Here is a 19,182-nt window from a genome sequence, read left to right on the forward strand (position 1 = left end):
GAACCAGAAACACTGCTATCTGATTTTAGCTAAAATGCCATAAATTACAACTGCTGTACAAATGCAATGTCTTACTTTATATAAATGTATGACAAGAAGCCTTCGTTAAGGCCTCAATGAGACATATCATTTATACCTCTGTGAAAGATTTTGCTACCCATACTCCATTCACAGAAGTATGCTAGAAACTAAGACAATGAGAACATGTTGATCTTCCAAATTTCACATTTATCAGAGCTAAAAAGGCACTAAAAAACTAAATGAACAACTAAAATCTCAAAAGTACAGCAGCACTGTTATAAGACATAAAAAGATTAATGTAGGATAAGTTAAATTATGCATTACAGCAGTTGGTTAAAGACTTTTGGAAAACATCTGAAATAGTTGAATCTTTCTGAGCAAAAAGATCAGCTGTCCATCTGTATAACCCAATGTGCTTCCTCGGGCCTCTGTTTTGAAGCAAGACTGAACACACAATAAAAACTCAGAGAATAAATCTTACTCAACCCAGCTCTATTAAAATTTGAGCGTGTTTGTACAGGACCGTAGGTGAGCCCAATAATACCAGTTCAACAAATTATTATTTTTAGTTATTGAAAATGTTGACAGCTTAAAGGCTTAGACTGAAATATATCATTCTTTTTTCTCGAGAAACGTGTTGTGGCTATAGGAAAGTTTTAGTCAGTATGGCATTAACTTTCAGACAACTGAAAACTGTTTCAATACGGAAGAAGTAAAAATGCTTCAGACTTCAAAAACTATCAACAGCAAGCTTTTTTTCGCAAATAAGAACAGTCACAACACATTACATCAAACGTTCACTGGCTCCAAAAATGTCTAAAAACAAACAACTACAGATATGTATAAAATATCATCAAATCACCAAGTTTGGAAAAGATCATCCAGTACAACCGTCCACCTATCATCTACTAAACCATGTCAGTATATTTCCAAAGCACTATCTTAGTCTCTATCTACCCAAGGCTAACTTATTTAAGTTTTTAAAGTCATAAATTTCCATTATATAAATACTGGCAAAATATATTGTTTGTGATCATCTTAAAAATATCTGCTACTTCTGGGATTTATTTATATTTTTTAAACTTGTATCTATATTTAAAAGTGTGTAAATCTTCAAATGTTCTATTTCATTTCTAGGAAAGCTTCCATATAAGCTTTTAAGTGATCTCACCAAGTCCTAGAAAATCCCTCTCCTCATCCATTCTGTGCACTGAAGAACTACTACATTATATTTTGTCCAAACACTGCAAATATTTTTTAAATTATTCATAAAAGAGAACTTACTGATGGGAATCCCACTACCCACATTTGCCTCTGCCTTCCAATCTCAAAATTGTGCGGCTAAACTACCTAACCCAATTTCCTCCCATCACATTAAAACCCTTCTTTCCAGGGCTTTCTGAAAAACTCATAAATTACATCATCTCTGGTAGAGACATCATCCAATATTAAGTCCGGTTCTAAGGTCTGTATGACGTGACACGATCACCCTGTATAAGAGCAATGTAGTACTCTTAGTATTTTCTCTTTTTTTTTTTTTAAGCCAACTAATGAATTTTACACGAGATGTGGAATTCCGCGTGGTGGAATCCTTTATGCCTAGGATAATATCCATTACTTCTAGGGAAATTTATCTGCAAGTCACATATATTGAAGTGAGATACTATGTTAGATTTATTTCAGATACCTGTATTGCAGACTACAACATTTAGATAATCAAGTAGAATGCAAAAAAGTCAGTTTTATTCCTAGCTGATGTACTAACTCACAAACACCACCTAACATTCTTTTTCTTAGCACAGTAGAAATGTATTTCATTCAGTTGTTTGCAGCTATTGAAAGTAATGAAGAAGAAAAAATTGTGCCAGTTTTTATATATTATCTAGTGTTTAATATTCATAATGAATTTCTTGGTAGTTGTTTTCTAGTCTAAAGAATTTGAAAAATAGACTACCAAACTCCATGAGTTATATGCAATTGATGTAAGACTGGAATAGAAAGCGCAAAGACTGAAAAGGCTCATTCTTCCTACTTTGCAAGTAATTGTCAGTAGGGGCTATTTTGCTGATAAAGGTAATTATGATAGTTGTAATCTAAATTTAAATTTTCCATTTCACTGAAAATTAGCACGAGTTGGCAACAAACAAGCAAGTTATGTAATTACTGTCAACTTTCAGATCTCAAGTATTTTGTAAGAATACCCTTACTGCACTTTCAGACAACAAAATTGTTATAGTTATGAAAAAAAATATACAATTTGTATCACAATTCAAAAGAAACAAGAACTATAATAAATAAGGTTCCCAAAACCTAAGATAAGTATGCACACATAAGATGTTTTGGTGAAACAAAACATGATAAGAAATAAGTACAATATACAAATGTTTTCCTAAGTAGCATACCACCAAAAACATGTATTTCATGTACTACATTAAAAGCATTTCTAATTACTGATAATTTTAATAAACACACTTTCTGGATATATTAATTTGGTCATATTTAGGCATCCTAAATAGTAATGACAGTCAAGTGCATCTCACAAATTCTCATAATCTGGGCTTCTGGCATAATTCTATACACTATCTCCTCTAAAAATCTTTGTAGCACCTAGTCACTACAAGATAACATCAACCAGTGCTTTAAGATTTTTAAAAGCCAAAATACTTATGTTTCTACATATTCATCAAAATTTTCTGGAATTAATTATGAGTACCTAATTTTGTCATTGCTAAAATTTTTAATTCCTTATGAAAACAGGATCTATATGCATAAAATATTTATTATTGTTTAATGCCAGCTTCTCACACAGTTTTACTGAAGAACTTTTCAGAATTAAAGTTGTATGTGACTACAGATTCAAAAACTAAATCACAGTTAAGGACAAAATAACCTGTACTAAAGCATGATGACTTAAGTGCTGACCTGAATGTGGGACACTGTTGGAATAAGAGCTAGGAAAGCTTCCACGTAAGCAGAGAAGAATAACAAAATAAAAGTAAAATGAAGCTTGAATGGCCAAATTACAGTGGTGCAGCATGCAGCCATTTATTGACCTTTATTTAAAGACTCCTATCAACTCTAGCAACCTTTTCTGATGCTTGACTCTAAATCTAGTTTTGACATTTTTGAAAATTATTTAAAATGTGGGGTTCTTTATAGTTCATACTTCAGCACTTCATTCTTAAGTTTTCATTCTTAACTTTAACCTTTTATCAACACTGTATATTTCTAAAGTAAATATAAAACAGACTAATTGTTAAAACATCACCTGAAATGTAATTAAGGCTTATCTGATAAATAAACAGGCCTTTTAATAAAAGAGAAGAAAGAAAAAATATGTATTTGTCTTCATTAAGATTCTTCTTAAAGCCATTACAGTTGCTACAAGAGTATCTCCTTTGGTACCAATCCCAAACGAACAGTAAATTAATGGCAGGGGCTTCGCTGGCACTCTTCTTAACACAGAATAATGCCTGTGGCATTTCTACTTTATGTATGAAAATGTGACACAGAATATACTAGCACTCTCAAATTCAAACGGTACTGTAGCTGGAGTACCATTTCTTCTTTCTGGGCCATGCCAAGTGTTATGATCTAATAATTCAAACTATTCCATTACTAACATAATGGAAGACAAGCCAAAGAAACTGAACAATATGGAGGACTGACATTTCAGAAAATAATTTCCACATCTACTACATATGAGAATCCTTACTGTCAAATTCTGCTTGGTTTTGCATAAGTCACTTTGTTACTTAAAAAATGACTGACACTTCAAAAAAAAAAAAAAAAGACAAAAAAAAGAAAAATTATAGTCAGTGATCTTACAGATAATAATGCAGGCAAAGCATGTCACTCCAAAAAGGCATTGTTTAAAAACTTAAAATCCTTTCATTTTCAAACACACACAGTTTACTGCAGTGTTAACATATGATCCTATTTTTCGATTAATTTTCTAATGAATGTTTTGAAAGTTCCCTGAATGAATATATAAATTGATGATAAAAGTTTTCAAATAAACACACACACACACACACACACACATATATATACACTTCTACGGCAGGTAATAATCTTATGGAAGAACTAGTGGAGATTGAACAGAAATTCAGAGCGAAGAATTACTTTAAAAACACTCAGGATCTTTATTCGCCATCTATTTTTTCCCCTAATTAACTTTTGCTATTTCATATTAGTTAATATTTTTGTAGACATTTCCACAAAACAGATAAATAGAACCGTGTGATCCAAATGTTTCCTCCTGTCTTCTCATTAGTAAAGCATATAATACAGCTGCAGAATTTTGTAGCTGTTTTTGTTGTTTTGTATTTTGTATACTGAATTTAAAACCTATACATCATTCTTCCCATGTCAAATGTAGTAAGAAATTATTATTTATGACTTAATTAACTCACACAGTTTGTCAGCTAATGTTGATGGTAAAGCTTTGCAACACAGGTTATAGCAGTTTCAGATTTAAATCTTTAAAAAGCCCTGTGATAGTCTAATACTCTGTTTGGCATTTCATTGCCTCATGGTTGATAAGATTTCTCACACAAGCCACAATGCAAACATCTATCTTTTACTTGCCAGATTATCAATTAAATTTGGTTGCTCTTTATTGAAGAATGAATTTACAGAAAACAAAATCATGGATGGAACATGTTTGCAAGTCTGGACTTTATCTGACTTTTAGATTACAAATAGGAAACACCCACCATGTAGCACTGCCCCGCTATTACAAACCTTAGTTGGCGACAGTGACTTTGCTCCCTGTGCAGTATTGCAAATTCTCAATTACAGAAAAGTTTTCAAGGCCCACTGCAGGGATGTACAATCTCCATAAATACTGAAAAGTAACAGATCTCTTTTCCAGTTTCCTCATAGTGCTGCAACTTGGAACTTGACTGACAGCCTTTGTCATCCCTTACAAAACTTCAGTACTGTACTCTTAGCTGAGCAAAGGAAGGAAGTAACCACCAACTAGATTTTGTTCTGATCAATACTGTGTTACAGTAAGCAATTCTACCTGGTTGAACATTCTAAAAGCATAGTTATTTAAGAAAGATGGTACTGTGACATAAACAAATAACATATCTGAGAAGACTGCTGCTTGCTATGAATCCTGCCACCCACAAAAGTAAACTTGTTATTGTGAGAGCAGAATCCTGTGATGAGCTGCTCGCCTCTAACTTAACAATAAACATTTGACATAACTGGTTTGTGTAAGCAATGCTTCCCTTTACAGTACTCTGCCTACTGAAAGCAAGTTCTGCATTTCATTGTTTCCACTGCAAATCACCTCCACATTGTACAAAACTAGTGTGTTTATGGGACACAAAGAGAAGAATTTAGAGTAAAACCTCAACTACCAGAAGCAGACTAAGGCATATGGCCAACAAGAAACCCTCAACCTGAATTAATGAAAATCTGAATAAAAGTGATTCTATCAGGAATACAGCTTAGGAAAGAGTTATTATTAATCTGCATTATTTTATCAATATACACAAAAAACAACATAAATTCTTGATGACTGGAAAATGACACTCAGAAGTGATCATAAATCTGCACTTGAAGATAAGCTCTCTCTATGATACATAATCCTGCTTCAAGTAGTAGGAGGAATCCAAATAGCATTTAAGTTTTCTTATTCAGAATTAGTTTGCCTTTTACCTCATCCTTCGTAAGAATTATAACCATACTGTTAAAAAAATAAATAAATAAAATAAACCTGAAAAGTCCTGTACAAAAAGAGGACTGAGAAGACCAGATATATTACTCAACAGCATAATAGCATTCACTTTGTGCCCTACAACTTACAGATAATTATCTATTTGAAATTAGACCACTAAATACACTGCTGCTTGTTAGGACTTTGATAAGTATGTTCAACATATCCAAAAGATACAGCTGATATGGAAAAGCCCAAGAGAGTGACTCCAAAGCAAAAGCAGAAAATGAACAGAGGGATAAACAGAGGAACTGACACAAGAAATGAGAGATCTAGTTACCTCAAGGAATCAAACGTGTAATAATTCTGAAGTAACCAGAGGAAAATGGAGGAAACTATTAGAAAAAAAACACTAACTAATCCAAATAGAAAAACATTCAAGTTAAAAGCTAAAAATACAACTGGTCTCCCAAGTGGAACTTGACCTTAATATTCAAGATGTAACAAATAACAACGTTATTTGTTTGATCAGATCTATTTCCAAGAAGCATTCATCAGAATTCTGTAGCCAAATCTAAATCACAACTGTGTGCATTCATAACTGGGTTTACACCCAATACTTCTTAAATTTCAGATGTTATTTTTTTCTTTACTTGTTAATTTGACACAAAAATGTTAAGTTTAGACTACTTAAAAGCCAAACTGTTTACAAAAGTCAGGAATTTATAAATGATTTCAACATCAGTCTTAATCAACTTTTGTTAAGATCTCTGAAACCTCTAAGAGCATACAAGTGTAATCTCCTCAGTAAAATATAAAAATACGATTTAAGAGATATATTTTAATAATTACGCCTAGTGAGCAGCATCTAAAAGTAGATTAAAGTATAATACAGTAATTATAACCATAAAATCAGATAAAAATAAAATGGCATTGTTAAAATAAAAAAGCTTTATAGCACAGATTAATTAAAACAATTATGAAATGCCTACAAGTTTTTTAATCACTTCAGCATCAAGCCGATACATAAAGAATGACCTTATTAGTCAGTAATTTTCAACAGCAGCAGTAAGATCTAAATAAATTCTATTCCCATTTCCAATTCAAAAGGCTTCAATGGATTTAAAGAATGCCAAGTCTTTACAACTATTCCAACGAGTACTTTTTTCCTCAGATACAATTTTAATCAAAAATTACAGGTGTCAGTAAAATGCTTTACAATATAATTAAACATGAACATAGTTTTGCACACATGGTTAAGTATTCTTTAACCATACTTCATAGAAATCATTAGCATGATTGAATATATAGCAGAGATTGATCAAATGTCACCACAGTGTCATCCTCAGTTCACAGTATGAACAACAAAGATTCAAATTAAAAACCAAAGAAATTACTTAATCTATATCCGTTATAATATATTAAGCAGATATCTAGAGTGTTAAATAAATAAACATACTAGCCTTGGTTGATACTTTGTCTGTTTGAGAAACAGATTTTCAAAAACAAAAAATCAAGACCATTTTTCTCCACCTTTCAAGAAATTAAATCAGCACAGAAACGGAATAATCTTTAGACACTACTGAAGTGTAAACAGTACCAAATACATTTTTCCAAGTACTTTTCGGCCATAATTTATCAGACAAAATTAAGGTCTTACCAAAACCATGAAACATTTGTATTTGAACTATTGGCTGGTTCTACAGGACTGCGTGTGTCTCTTTCTCAGAATGAGAATCTGCTGAAGCTAGGTGCCAACTCAACATAGAGAGAAAACTGCAGGAATCCCAGGGAACATTTAGCCTTTTAGTACACAGATCTTAAAACAGACTCTAAACTAAATGGACATTAGAAAGAATAATTCCAGGTCCTTTAGCTGTATACTAATGAAGTATTATAAACAGGCCCAATTTAACAAGAAGCCTTCATGATACATAAATACTGAATATTCAGACACACCTAAAGCAAGTATTTCAGAATAGGAGAAGTACCAAGAATGATGCAAAGAAATAAACTCTTTCACTGTATTTAAGCAAACAAACACATAAAAATGAAAAAATTCACTAGGTCTTACAAAGAACGTAACTTGCACATACACACACAACAAAGAAATACATACAAAAGATTTATGTAGGTTTTCCTTTTTCTTGTGGGTAAAAATGGTTAAAATGTATAGTATAAACGTAAGGCCATGTAATGACAGCACATTATGACAGTTTTCTTGCTTAAAAAAGTCCTTATTGTGGAATTATACAAAGAAATGCAGTCACCTGAGCAAGACATTTGCAATCCAAGACAGAAATAAGCATATAAACTATGATTAGTGAAGCTATGATTAACTTGACAAGAACAGAATACTCAGAAGCAGTCTGTACACTTTCCTGTGCAACCTACTGCGTGGAAACTGCTTTAGCAGAGGTGTTGGACTCCACAATCTCCAGGAGTCCCTTCCAACCCCTAAAACTCTTCGATTTGGTGAAAATATAGATCAGGCTGTTCAGCACATAAATGCAAACTTCACAAATTATTTTTTAAGACATTTACAATAAAACATTTCAAAATGATCCTCACAGAAGATGAAGTATGTTTATACTGTGCTCTGAGTTGTGAATACCATCCATATAAGCTTTTTATAATATTAATCAGAATACAACTTAAATAAAAAAAGGCTGTTTTATTTTTTGTCAAGTTGGTTCATTTGCTAATTTAGAGAGAATATCGTGCAATTTTTAACAACCCATGGTTTTTGTCAGTTTATATGAAAAATGAGGACTACTTCTAAACTCAAATGCTCAGCCTTCTCACATTGCTACCTGACACTAACATAATTGCCAGACGTTTTCCAGTAAACTGAAGAACCTAAGACTCTCCCAAGTCTGAAACCAACTAAATGCTAAACATCTGTAAATTCTGAGAACATAAATCCTGAGCTTATTTTGCCGTTCCTACAACACATCTCAATTTCAAGCCTACGTGAAGCAATCGTGGAAGAGAGGATCACATGAGTGTGACCTTTTTTTACAAATCATGAGATTGTTCATGATTTACAGGAGAAAAGCTCCACTGACACTACAGGGAATAGAAAATGTAACTATTGTAACAATTGGTTATATTATTGAGTTATTTTTTTATCTCCTCCTGCAGTATTTTTGTAAAATTCTTAGACAGACCTGAATGATGATAAGGAGAAAAATGAGACAGTTTGACGACAAAACATTAGTCAGTCATACCTACAAAAATACTTTGCTAATAAAGTAAAAAATTCCACTGAGCACATGGGTCATTAAAAATACTTTCTGGAGTTTAAATGGGCTGAGATTACGATTAAGTTAACAGAATGTCTTGGCTGTTTGAAGTCTAATTCAATGTTTTGCACTGTACACACAAGGACAGTCATTTTGAGAGGAACTGTGTGATCCATGAGGCTGGGTTAATGAAGATTGCTTGAACACTAACATAATGTATTAACACTCTCCAAAGGGTTAGGTATCACTTTTCATACACTGATAACCCATTATAATAAGCAAACAAGCTGCACAAGCTTCATCCATTCAAGCAGCTACTTATTATGGTTCTCTTATTATTAAGGTTCTCTTCGCCATTCAGTTATCCAGTATCAAGAAAATAATGTGATACAGCAACAACAGGAACATTATTTTCCTCCACAATTATAATAATTAGCAGTTAGAATATTTACAGGTAGTATAAAACATACAATTTCTTTTTTTAAAGCAAAACTATTAAATTGATGTCAAGCATACTTTTCTCGCTAGCTACAGTATAGCGGACTCGAAGATAAAAGGAAAAAAGGACATAGAAATGGAGAAGAGTAAGAAATTATAACATTTAAGTTAACTGTATCATACTTCTGTCAAAAAATCCAACTAGATCAGTATCCTTTACCAGAGACATTACCCAAAAGATGAAAAAGCAGTGCACATCCGCAACTGCCAACACAGTATCTAACACCTTATTACAATCTTTCATATATTTTGGTCTGTATTTTCTGGTGAAAGAGAGGAACTAGCTGGTCACTCCTCTACACGGAAAGAAATGGCCCTAAGAATACAAAAAAATCTTTTTGAAACTGAATCTTAAGTGTGCCACTGTACTACAATGGTTGTGATCAGCAGAATAAACATCCAAGTGGCAGTCAGTCACAAATGGTCTATCTCAAGGATCAGTACTGGTGCCACTACTATGCAACAACTTCATGTATGACTGGGAGAATGGCATCTAGTGCACTCCCAGTAGTTTTATGGATGATAGCAAGCTGGGAGGCATGGTTGATAAAACACACTATACTCAAATTCTATAAAGGAAGATATTATTTACTTGTACTAAAAGAAAGTCACAATGAATTTGGTAGTCACTTGATGGTAGCCAAAGCCTTGAAGAGTCATATGCAACAGCCAAAGCTGCATAATCTCCATCCTTGGAGATGAGAGCCAGGGTCTGGATGACTGACTTGCAGAGACATTTAACCAAAATAGTCTTAAGATTCAACAGCATCAATCACACTGAATTTCTTCAGGCTTACTTTTCAAACAGTAGCAACAGCTTTATAAAATATTTCATAGCTTCACCTTCACTTTCTTCACTTTCTATTTACAGAAACATAAAATTAATTTCCTCACTGTAACTTATGAAAATCCCCATTAGTTGTTTAGTGTAGTTTGTTTCCTTTAATATATGGTTTCCTTTCCTACATATTCTACACATGTCACATGGATAACACACATCATAAAATATACCTGCTATAAGGCAACCAACTTCTTAAAGTTAGGCCTTTGCTTTGCATTCTCCAACTACACCACTCAAACAAGGAAGCTGTCTTCAACTTTACTCTTAATTATAGGTTGTTGATATAGTTGAAATCTAAGAAGTTGCTCTGTAACTACCTCACACAGTCTGAAGAGTCAATACTAACTAGCAAGTGCTCATGATCTCTACTAAAAACTACCAGAAAATTAGCATTTCTAATATTGAAAAGTTATTACACAGTGTCCACCTTTATTTTTAAAACACTGTGGCAGTTATCTACAGCCACTGACATTGATACAGGAACTGCTTTACCATGTACCTCAAAGTAAAATATACAATATGTTGGTTACATCCTTTCTTAAATGCTACACAATTTACATCAGCAAACATTATGTTGTGTCTACACTTAGAAAGATATATAAACAACTGCAATTTCTGAGGTACCACAATTTTGGTGTACATCAACAATTTCCTATTAAATAAAGTTTTATTAAAGACCTCACAAAATTATTTCAAATCAAATAAAAATCAGGAAGAAATTTTAATTGCAGTTAGTTTACCAGTTGCAGTCAGTAAACAGCAATTAAACTGCTCTACAAAGGACAGTTCAGAAAGAAAAATGTATTTGCTACAACTGCCTTTTTCTTCTTTTATTTAAGTATAAAGATTTCAAAATAATCCTTTGCAAACTTAATCCACTGAGACAAGTTATTTAACTAAATATCCAAAGCAGTGAAGGTACAAATATGCCTTCAGCAATTCTTCCTTTCTTATGAAACAAACAATAATATATTGTGTATTTATTTTTTCCTAAAATGTAAAAATGACTTTTATTGTCAGAACGGTATTTTTCATTTTAGAAATGTGTTTCCATGGTTTATGGACCACATTTACAATGTTTACTTGCAGATATTATAATTACGCACGTTATTTAAAAGTGCACTTGTTTCTACCAATAATTGAAATTTAACCACCAATACTGATATCAGCATAAAATAACATGAAAATCCATACTGAAAACAGTTAGATGATTTCTGAAGGTACAAAATACAGTACTTTAGAAATATTTGTAAATAAAAATTTTCCTACACTTTATAAAGGAGCATCCCTTTATTTTTATTACTATTATTTTTTAAATACATACAACAAACAATTTTATATGCATCTACATTTATAGTAGAATATTACATAAACACTGCTCTCCTGCTCTTATCATTCACTGATTAAGAATACATAAAGGGCACAAAAACCTTTATCAAAATTTAGGTTACAAATATGCGCAGACCAGCCCAAATTTGCTGCGGTAAGTACTGGCACAAGAAAAACTCACAATATATACAATGACATGACAGAATTAAGCTTTTCACACTGATTATCAAATATTAAACCACTCAGGAATTTTTTTTTTCCTAGTTCATCATTGACAGGCTAGAGTCACAAATATATGGCTGGTTCTGCTTGGCAACATTTTGTTAATACTCTGTTCATTAATTTAACAAACTACCAAGAGAGTATGTTTAGAATGGGCAAGCATTATCTCTTGCATTTCATTTAATTAAACTCTGCTCCAGCAATATGACAGTCAGCATTTCATGAAGGGAATTACTTAAAGGATGAAGGTAGAAAATATTTCAAAGTGCCCTGTTAAAACATGAAAGCATAATCTCAAATTGCCCCTGCACATACTGTAATTTATCTATAATATTAAAGATGTTATTTCCAGAGTTCATAATTAATTGGATTCCACAGAGAAATTATTCAGGCATTCCAGATAGCAAAACGATGCACAAAGGCACAAAACATAGTGCCAAAGGACAGCCATAAACAACCACTGTGACTTGCCTGAATTACAACAATCATTGAGCTTAATATGAAATGAATACTGGCTGCCTTTTGTATGTGGTCATTACTCTGCTGCAAAGAAATTGTCATTGAATTTTGATTATATTGCCTTAATAAAAACTAATGAAAGTGGCTCATGCTCTAGTAGCTTTCCTTTAAATGATACAGGACAGTGATCTTTCAAAGGCCAGCGTGCCACAAATTGACCGAGTGTGACACCTCATCTGAGGAAGGCTATGTTACTCCACCACTGTAGGTAGCAGCAGTGATGCTGGCTCATCTTCGTGGAAACATTTAAGTAAACACTTTCAATGAAACACTATTTAGAAATGAGGTTGACTTTTAAACTTACCATCGATCCGACTAACAAGCTCTTCCAACATTTTCACTTTCTTTTGAATTCCTGGCTGTGCAAATGTGTAATTATCCTAAAGAAGAGACCATATACAAATATAAGTTCATGAAAACTTAGAATTTCTTTTCCCCCAGTTACCTTTTTCTTTTTTTTAATTCTGTTCTTGTTTGCTTGAGGTGTTCAAGTTTTGGTTTTGCATCTCCTAAGTCAGTCTCTACAGGTCAGTGGCAAATCATCGCATTCCATCATGTTACTCCAGAGTCCCTGTGTCTAACAGCATACCTTACAGCTGCTGCTGTATAATCTGCTCGCTACCTTCTAGTCTAGTGACCCTGAAGTTCCAACTACATCACAGAAGTCTAAAGAGCTTCCGAAGACTGCCTTCTCAAATGTCAAAAGCTGTCGTGCTACATATTTTTTTTAAGGTCTTTTCTTTTTCCTCGCCATAAATTTATAATTTTAATCACAAATTAGGTAGGAAATATGAAAATTAGACCCTAATCAGTGACAAGATATAAATTTGACCCTTGCAAGTTCAGAGTAATGCCTTCCAGCAGTGTGAGAAATCAAAACTCTATTTCAATGGAGTCGTGACTGCTCTGAACATAAGGTCATAGTCAATATCATATACCAAAATCTAACATATGAACTGAACAGCTAAAAGGACAGGGCACTTGCATGCATTTGTCCGAATGCATTAACTCTAGACTTTGTGTTTGTTTATATACTGACTTTTTACTCTTTAAGAAAGTTAGTTCTAGAAGTAGTACTGTATTCAAAGTACAGCAATATGGTACTCAATTATACAATCTATAACAAGTTTTCTGTAAAAATGTTCTCACATATTGAAAAAAGAAAGCAAATGCAGTGCTAGAACACTGTCACATCCCACGTGCTGCAACCATACCATAGCTCCCACCCCATCTGAAAGTGCTCTCTTTCTCAAAGCATCCATACACATCTGGAAACGCAATTTAAAATTTCAAACTTGAATTTAAAACCTATTAAGTTTGTTCTTCACTGTATTTCATCTCTGCTTACTCATTTCTTTTCCTATTTATTATTTCAGCTGCAAATGAACCCAGTTCAGAATTACTCTTCTACTTGTGCTGACTCATCTATCTGGAAATATCCTTGTTGGCTCCCAAGACCTCTTTTCTAATTAAACTATGCTCTCAATACTCCCTCCTATGATATTTATAATTGACACTGAAGCTGGTGAAACTGTGAAAAAATGACTCTGCAAACGCAAGAAAGTATTCTAGAATTCTTAATCCTTTTATGCTTCCAGGTAAAGAAAAAAAGCAAGTAACGGAGCTAAAGGAAAACATGTTTAACCCATTATTTCCCAGGGCAATATAGATGTTCAGTGGTTAAGTTTTAAGTTTTTCGAACATGTTACTTAATTGGCTTAATTGGCTTCCAAATTCAGCGTAACAGCTCTTCAAAAGACCGACATTTTTATATATAGCATTGACAGCTCTTTATAGAGCACATTTTCAATACAGTTCTCTCCTGACTTCTGCAGAAAAAGACATTCAGTGTTTCAGTGCTCACACCTATTCTTTCTCACACCTGTGGGTTCTCACAGGCATGTTACATTACTTGTCTTTCAAGTTTTTGTTGTATTTCATTTATTACTTGTGTAACTCATCATCTATATGAAGCAAAACACTAACTCTGAAAAAGTCCTAAGGAACAGCAAACAGGATTGTTTGATCTCCACATATCTTCAGCAAACAGCTAACATTAAACACCATATTTCTAACCTCTGTTCTTGACTCCATCTGGAAAGCATTCACATACAACAAAGTATGAGAACCAACAGAATATATGATAAATATAAAAAAAAAAAAGATCACACATTACTGTGCACTACCTAAATTCCTTGACATTCTGCTCAGACAGATTCCAACATACTTTCAGTGAACCATGGTAACCTACTTCATGGCTGAATGGCTATAATATCTAGTTCAGACTCCAACATATAATTAGTTTCACCTTACAATACCAAAGGTTAAGACTTTATAATGTCACAAGGGCTGAAAACTTGCTTCACTCTCAAATCTTTGTGTTAATTGCTGGTACTTATTCTGCAGAGACTAATAGCTAACTGCCCTGCAACTACAAAAAGGCCTGGCAAGACGTTTCCCTCAATAATAATAATTAAATCTTAAAAAAAAATATTTCAATTGCAGCTTTTACTATATGAAAAGGCATGAACACATCAGATATTTTTACATTTTTTTACAGGTTAGAGAATCCTTCTTTGATTAAACTCGATTAGTACGTGAAAATAAAGAAAATACACAAACTGAAGAAAATTTATATAAATAAAGAAAAAAGGCACTGAATAAATCAAACTCGAACTATCATCCTATACTCACAGAAAGAAAGCAGAGAGAAATAACAGTTTCTAAAAAATCACCATGGGAATCAAATCCCATCCATTTTGCTATCTCTTCTGAAAGCTGACAACAAGGTATAATTCAGTAAGTAAATCCTGCAGTAACATTTTCTGTGGATACACTGAAAAAGTGGTCTTGAATGAAAAAAAGGATGGGTCCTACTTTTGATTTTCATAATCTCCAGATGTATGGCATGAATACTGCAACACCTCCAGCATTTTTAATTGCCTACAATATAATAAAGATTAGTACAAATGTGCATTCTAGTGTTTCCAACCACTTATGAGAGGTGAGTCACTGTGATGTATCTTGCAACAAAAATGCTGTTTCCAATCACCATACACAGCCACAGAACTGACAGCTATCTGTTCAAAGTATTACTAACTTACATCATGCTAAAGAGAACACAGTTGCCTTTTAATCATAGAATGGCCTGTGTTGAAAAGAACTTCAGAGATCATCTAGTTTCAACCCCCTGCAGTGGGCAGGGTCACCAACCACTAGAGCAGGCTGCCCAGAACCACATCCAGCCTTGCCTTGAATGCCTCCAGGGATGGAGCAACCACAACCTCTCTGGGCAACCTGTTCCAGTGCCTCACCACCCTCTGAGTGAAAAACTTCCCCTGACATCCAACCTAAATTTCCCATCTTAACTGAAAACCATTCCACCTTTTCTGTCACTATCAACCCCTATATACAGTCGTTCCCCCTCAGTTTATAATGCTCAATGTCTTGAAGGTGCTGTTAACCAAGTCCATCACAGTTCTGTTACTTTAATTTTAAATCTCTTAAAAATACTACATGTACTTCATAGCCATAAGTCCATAAGTATTCTGAGAATCTTGCTTTGTGACTTTAATTGTTTTGGGTTTTTTAATTATATGTGGGAAAGGAAATGTACTGGTGAAGGCCATCTGGCATAATACAAATGTAAGGATATACAGAAGGAAATAAAAATTATTACATATAAATACATTAACACAACTACATGATATCATTAATTATATACAGTAAATCCATAAGTAATATACACACATTATACATATCTTTCTATTGCATATATAGATATATAACACACTATGTATTTATGCAGACACATAAAAACATACTGTATTACTTTTTCTACTCAGGCTGTTTTAAGTACTTTCTAGTTCCAAAGAACAACATTTCTTATCTACATATCACAAATCTTAATCTTTTAAATCCTCTGACCTTCCTTGATTATTTACGTTATTAAAAATGCACATAAGGAATTTGTGAGTATTAAAAATGGCTTAAGAGCATCAGCAACCAAAACACAGTCTTGCACTGCTCAGAGCCATGATTCTATAGAGGGAGACCATTGCAGGTTTTGCTCGTTTGGTTAGGTTTTTGTTAAACATTTTAACTATACCACATTCTGAACAAGCAATAGCAGAAGTATTAATTAGTGTTAGGTCAAAAGAGTAGAAACAGCATAACAATTATGTAAATTACATTCCAACTGCAAGTAGTTACAACAACTCTATTGACCAAGTTGGTTTATTAATTTCTTGGTATGGTCACATCACTGAATAAAATATGTATTATTTTCTTCAGGTACTAATAAAGTCTTCAAAGATTTTTCTGAGGAAGAGTTCCAACACGGGACTTTGAAGATCTGAAGGTCCTTCAGAAAAGACACAGAATGGCACAACAGTGTATATGTTTTGCCTTCAGAAAGAGTCTGCCCTTAAGGCTATTCATTTTTAACAACATAATAAAACTATTTTGAATTGAGAACGTTAAAAGCTGCTTGTAGCAGCTTTTATATACAACCTTTGTTGTATTTTAAATCATCCCTTTTAAATCATGTGAAGTTTAAAACAGCGTTTATTCTTACAGAGTACATCAGAAAAATAGAAGCATGAATACAACAAAAATCCTGGATTGCAGCACCTGTCTGGGCCACAAGCTTCAGAGATTTCAGTCTCACATACGACACATAGGTAAAGAAAGAGAGAAATACCACTTAGAGATATTATTTGATTAGTAATTATTACAAATGTTAAAGTTGTCCATTTCACATGAGAAGAATAATCCTGACCAGGTACAAACACCTGCCTTAATTGATCAACCTACTTCTCCCAAAATATGTCATGCTTGTCGCCAAAGATGACAAATATTTGAATTTTAAACTGTTCCAAGTAAGAAACAGATTTATGGAAGTCACTGATACTGAAAACATTTATGAGTAATCCAAAGGCATAGTAAAACCACCAGAACAGCAGGCTCCATTCAACAATAAACACTTCCAGCAAAATGGAAGAGTATGCTTGCAGACATTAGTTGCCATTCCAATCATTATATACATTATTAACCATAAAAATTTAAAACCCAACTTGTAATTTTATTCTAAAATAAAAGGCTTTTACTTTTTTTTTTTAAGTGTTTTGAAACATAGTCCTGATAAAACAATCCATTCCCAAACACTGTTTTTTCCTTTTTTCTTTAGACTAGTCACAGCTTAAAGAAAAGACAACAATGTTGAGGATACAACTTGGACAAGGCACTATCATAACATGAACATTCTGGATTCTATTGCCATATAGAAGTTCTGTCACTTAGATCGGGTTACAGAGCTGCTAACTGGAGGAAGAGGTACACAGCTAAACACGCAGCTCAAACGCTATAGAAGAGCTAAATAAAGAAAAAAACTTCTCTAATGAAAATTCCTGACAGGAATTCCACATTTCTAAAACATGCCTTTCCGCTGGCATCATGAACTGTTAATACAGGAACAACAGCATGACTGCAGTACTGTCTTACAACAGCAGCTACACAACATTAGTGGAGACTGCTTGGGAAACAAGCCTACCAGCGATATCATGTGAGCACATTTCCTCCAAATGCACCACACTGGTTGTGCTGTGTTCAGCTGTGGAAAGTGGTAGGGAAGAGCACTTTAGCTAGCGAAGCTAAATGAAGTGTTGAGCTGAAGTATATCCAGAAATCTTAGATAAGCTATCACTGTATCCTGTACAAGAAGACAGACTCTGCAACATCCATGATACAGAAACTCGATCGGTACATGAGGGCACACATGCAATACAAACGTGATCCATATGAGAAGAGACAGATAAGAGATAGAAACAGATAGCTGCAATGCATATTCTTTAATATACATTTATCTTGGCTAACAAGCTCCACATTCGAAGGCAAAAGCTCTGCAATTTATCATTGCTTAGATGCTGTAGTAAGGGATGTGGTTTAGTGGGGAAATACTGGTGATAGGTGGACAGTTGGACTGGATGATCTTAGAGATCTATTCTAATCACCATTATGAGTCTATGATTCTGTAACTGTAACCTGGCTAGCTGAAACTAGTCCAACTATGAATACATGGCTACCCCAATAAAATACAGGTATGGTCTAGAAAGACCTTTGTCTTGCCAGAGTTTTATGAAAACTACCTTTGACCTATTTTTTTTTTCATCAGAATATATCTTTGAAAGGTCCTGTGAGGAATTCTCAGAAGTTTTAGTGTTTTTTCTGTGTGGACTTCCCAAAAGTCTGATCTGAATATTCATGCTAAGTATCTGCTTCCTCAGACCCTTTGAAAAAAAATCCAAGCAGCACTCTGTCCATCCATTTATAACTAAGATTTGAGGCACAGGTCAGCAACAACTTTCTCTGCAAGATTCCCTTGGCAGACTGTAAATCTTGCTATTTAATCAGCCACAGAAATATCTAACATACACCTCATCGCACTACAGTCCCTGCAAATGAATTTTTTTCTCTTTTATTCTAATAATTCCCAGGCTTGGATAAATAATGATATTAAAATTCTACTGCTATTTTTAATACATCTGGTTAGATCATTATGCAATGGATATATTTCTCCTTTGGTTATTTTATTACCATTACACTTGAACTTAAAATGAAGATCTACACTTAATTTTATATGTGAATGTTACAATTTCAGGAGGCACTGATCTATGTGAACTTTTACTAGAATGCTAATGGAACGTTGAGGGAAGTATTATAAATGATGATACAGGAATAAAGAAAAGTTAATTAAAACAGGTGTATGGGAATGTTAACTTGAAAGGAAAAAAGTACTCGTGGGATAAGTTCTACCTCATTTTCTCATGTCCACAGTC

General features: G+C 33.6%; 1 protein-coding gene across 1 annotated transcript in view; it reads right to left on the minus strand.

Annotated features, from left to right (window-relative positions):
* TBC1D22A (TBC1 domain family member 22A) overlaps positions 1-19,182 on the minus strand; it is a 150,218-nt gene that overhangs the window by 73,802 nt on the left and 57,234 nt on the right. The window contains exon 10 of the mRNA XM_065743568.1: positions 12,651-12,726. Coding sequence (XP_065599640.1) covers positions 12,651-12,726 — 76 coding nt within the window. The remainder of the gene's footprint in view (positions 1-12,650; positions 12,727-19,182) is intronic.

This window comes from Cyrtonyx montezumae, unplaced genomic scaffold (assembly GCF_038088225.1).
Source record: "Cyrtonyx montezumae isolate F1298 unplaced genomic scaffold, pur_monq_1.0 scaffold_3, whole genome shotgun sequence".
Classification (NCBI taxonomy): domain Eukaryota; kingdom Metazoa; phylum Chordata; class Aves; order Galliformes; family Odontophoridae; genus Cyrtonyx; species Cyrtonyx montezumae.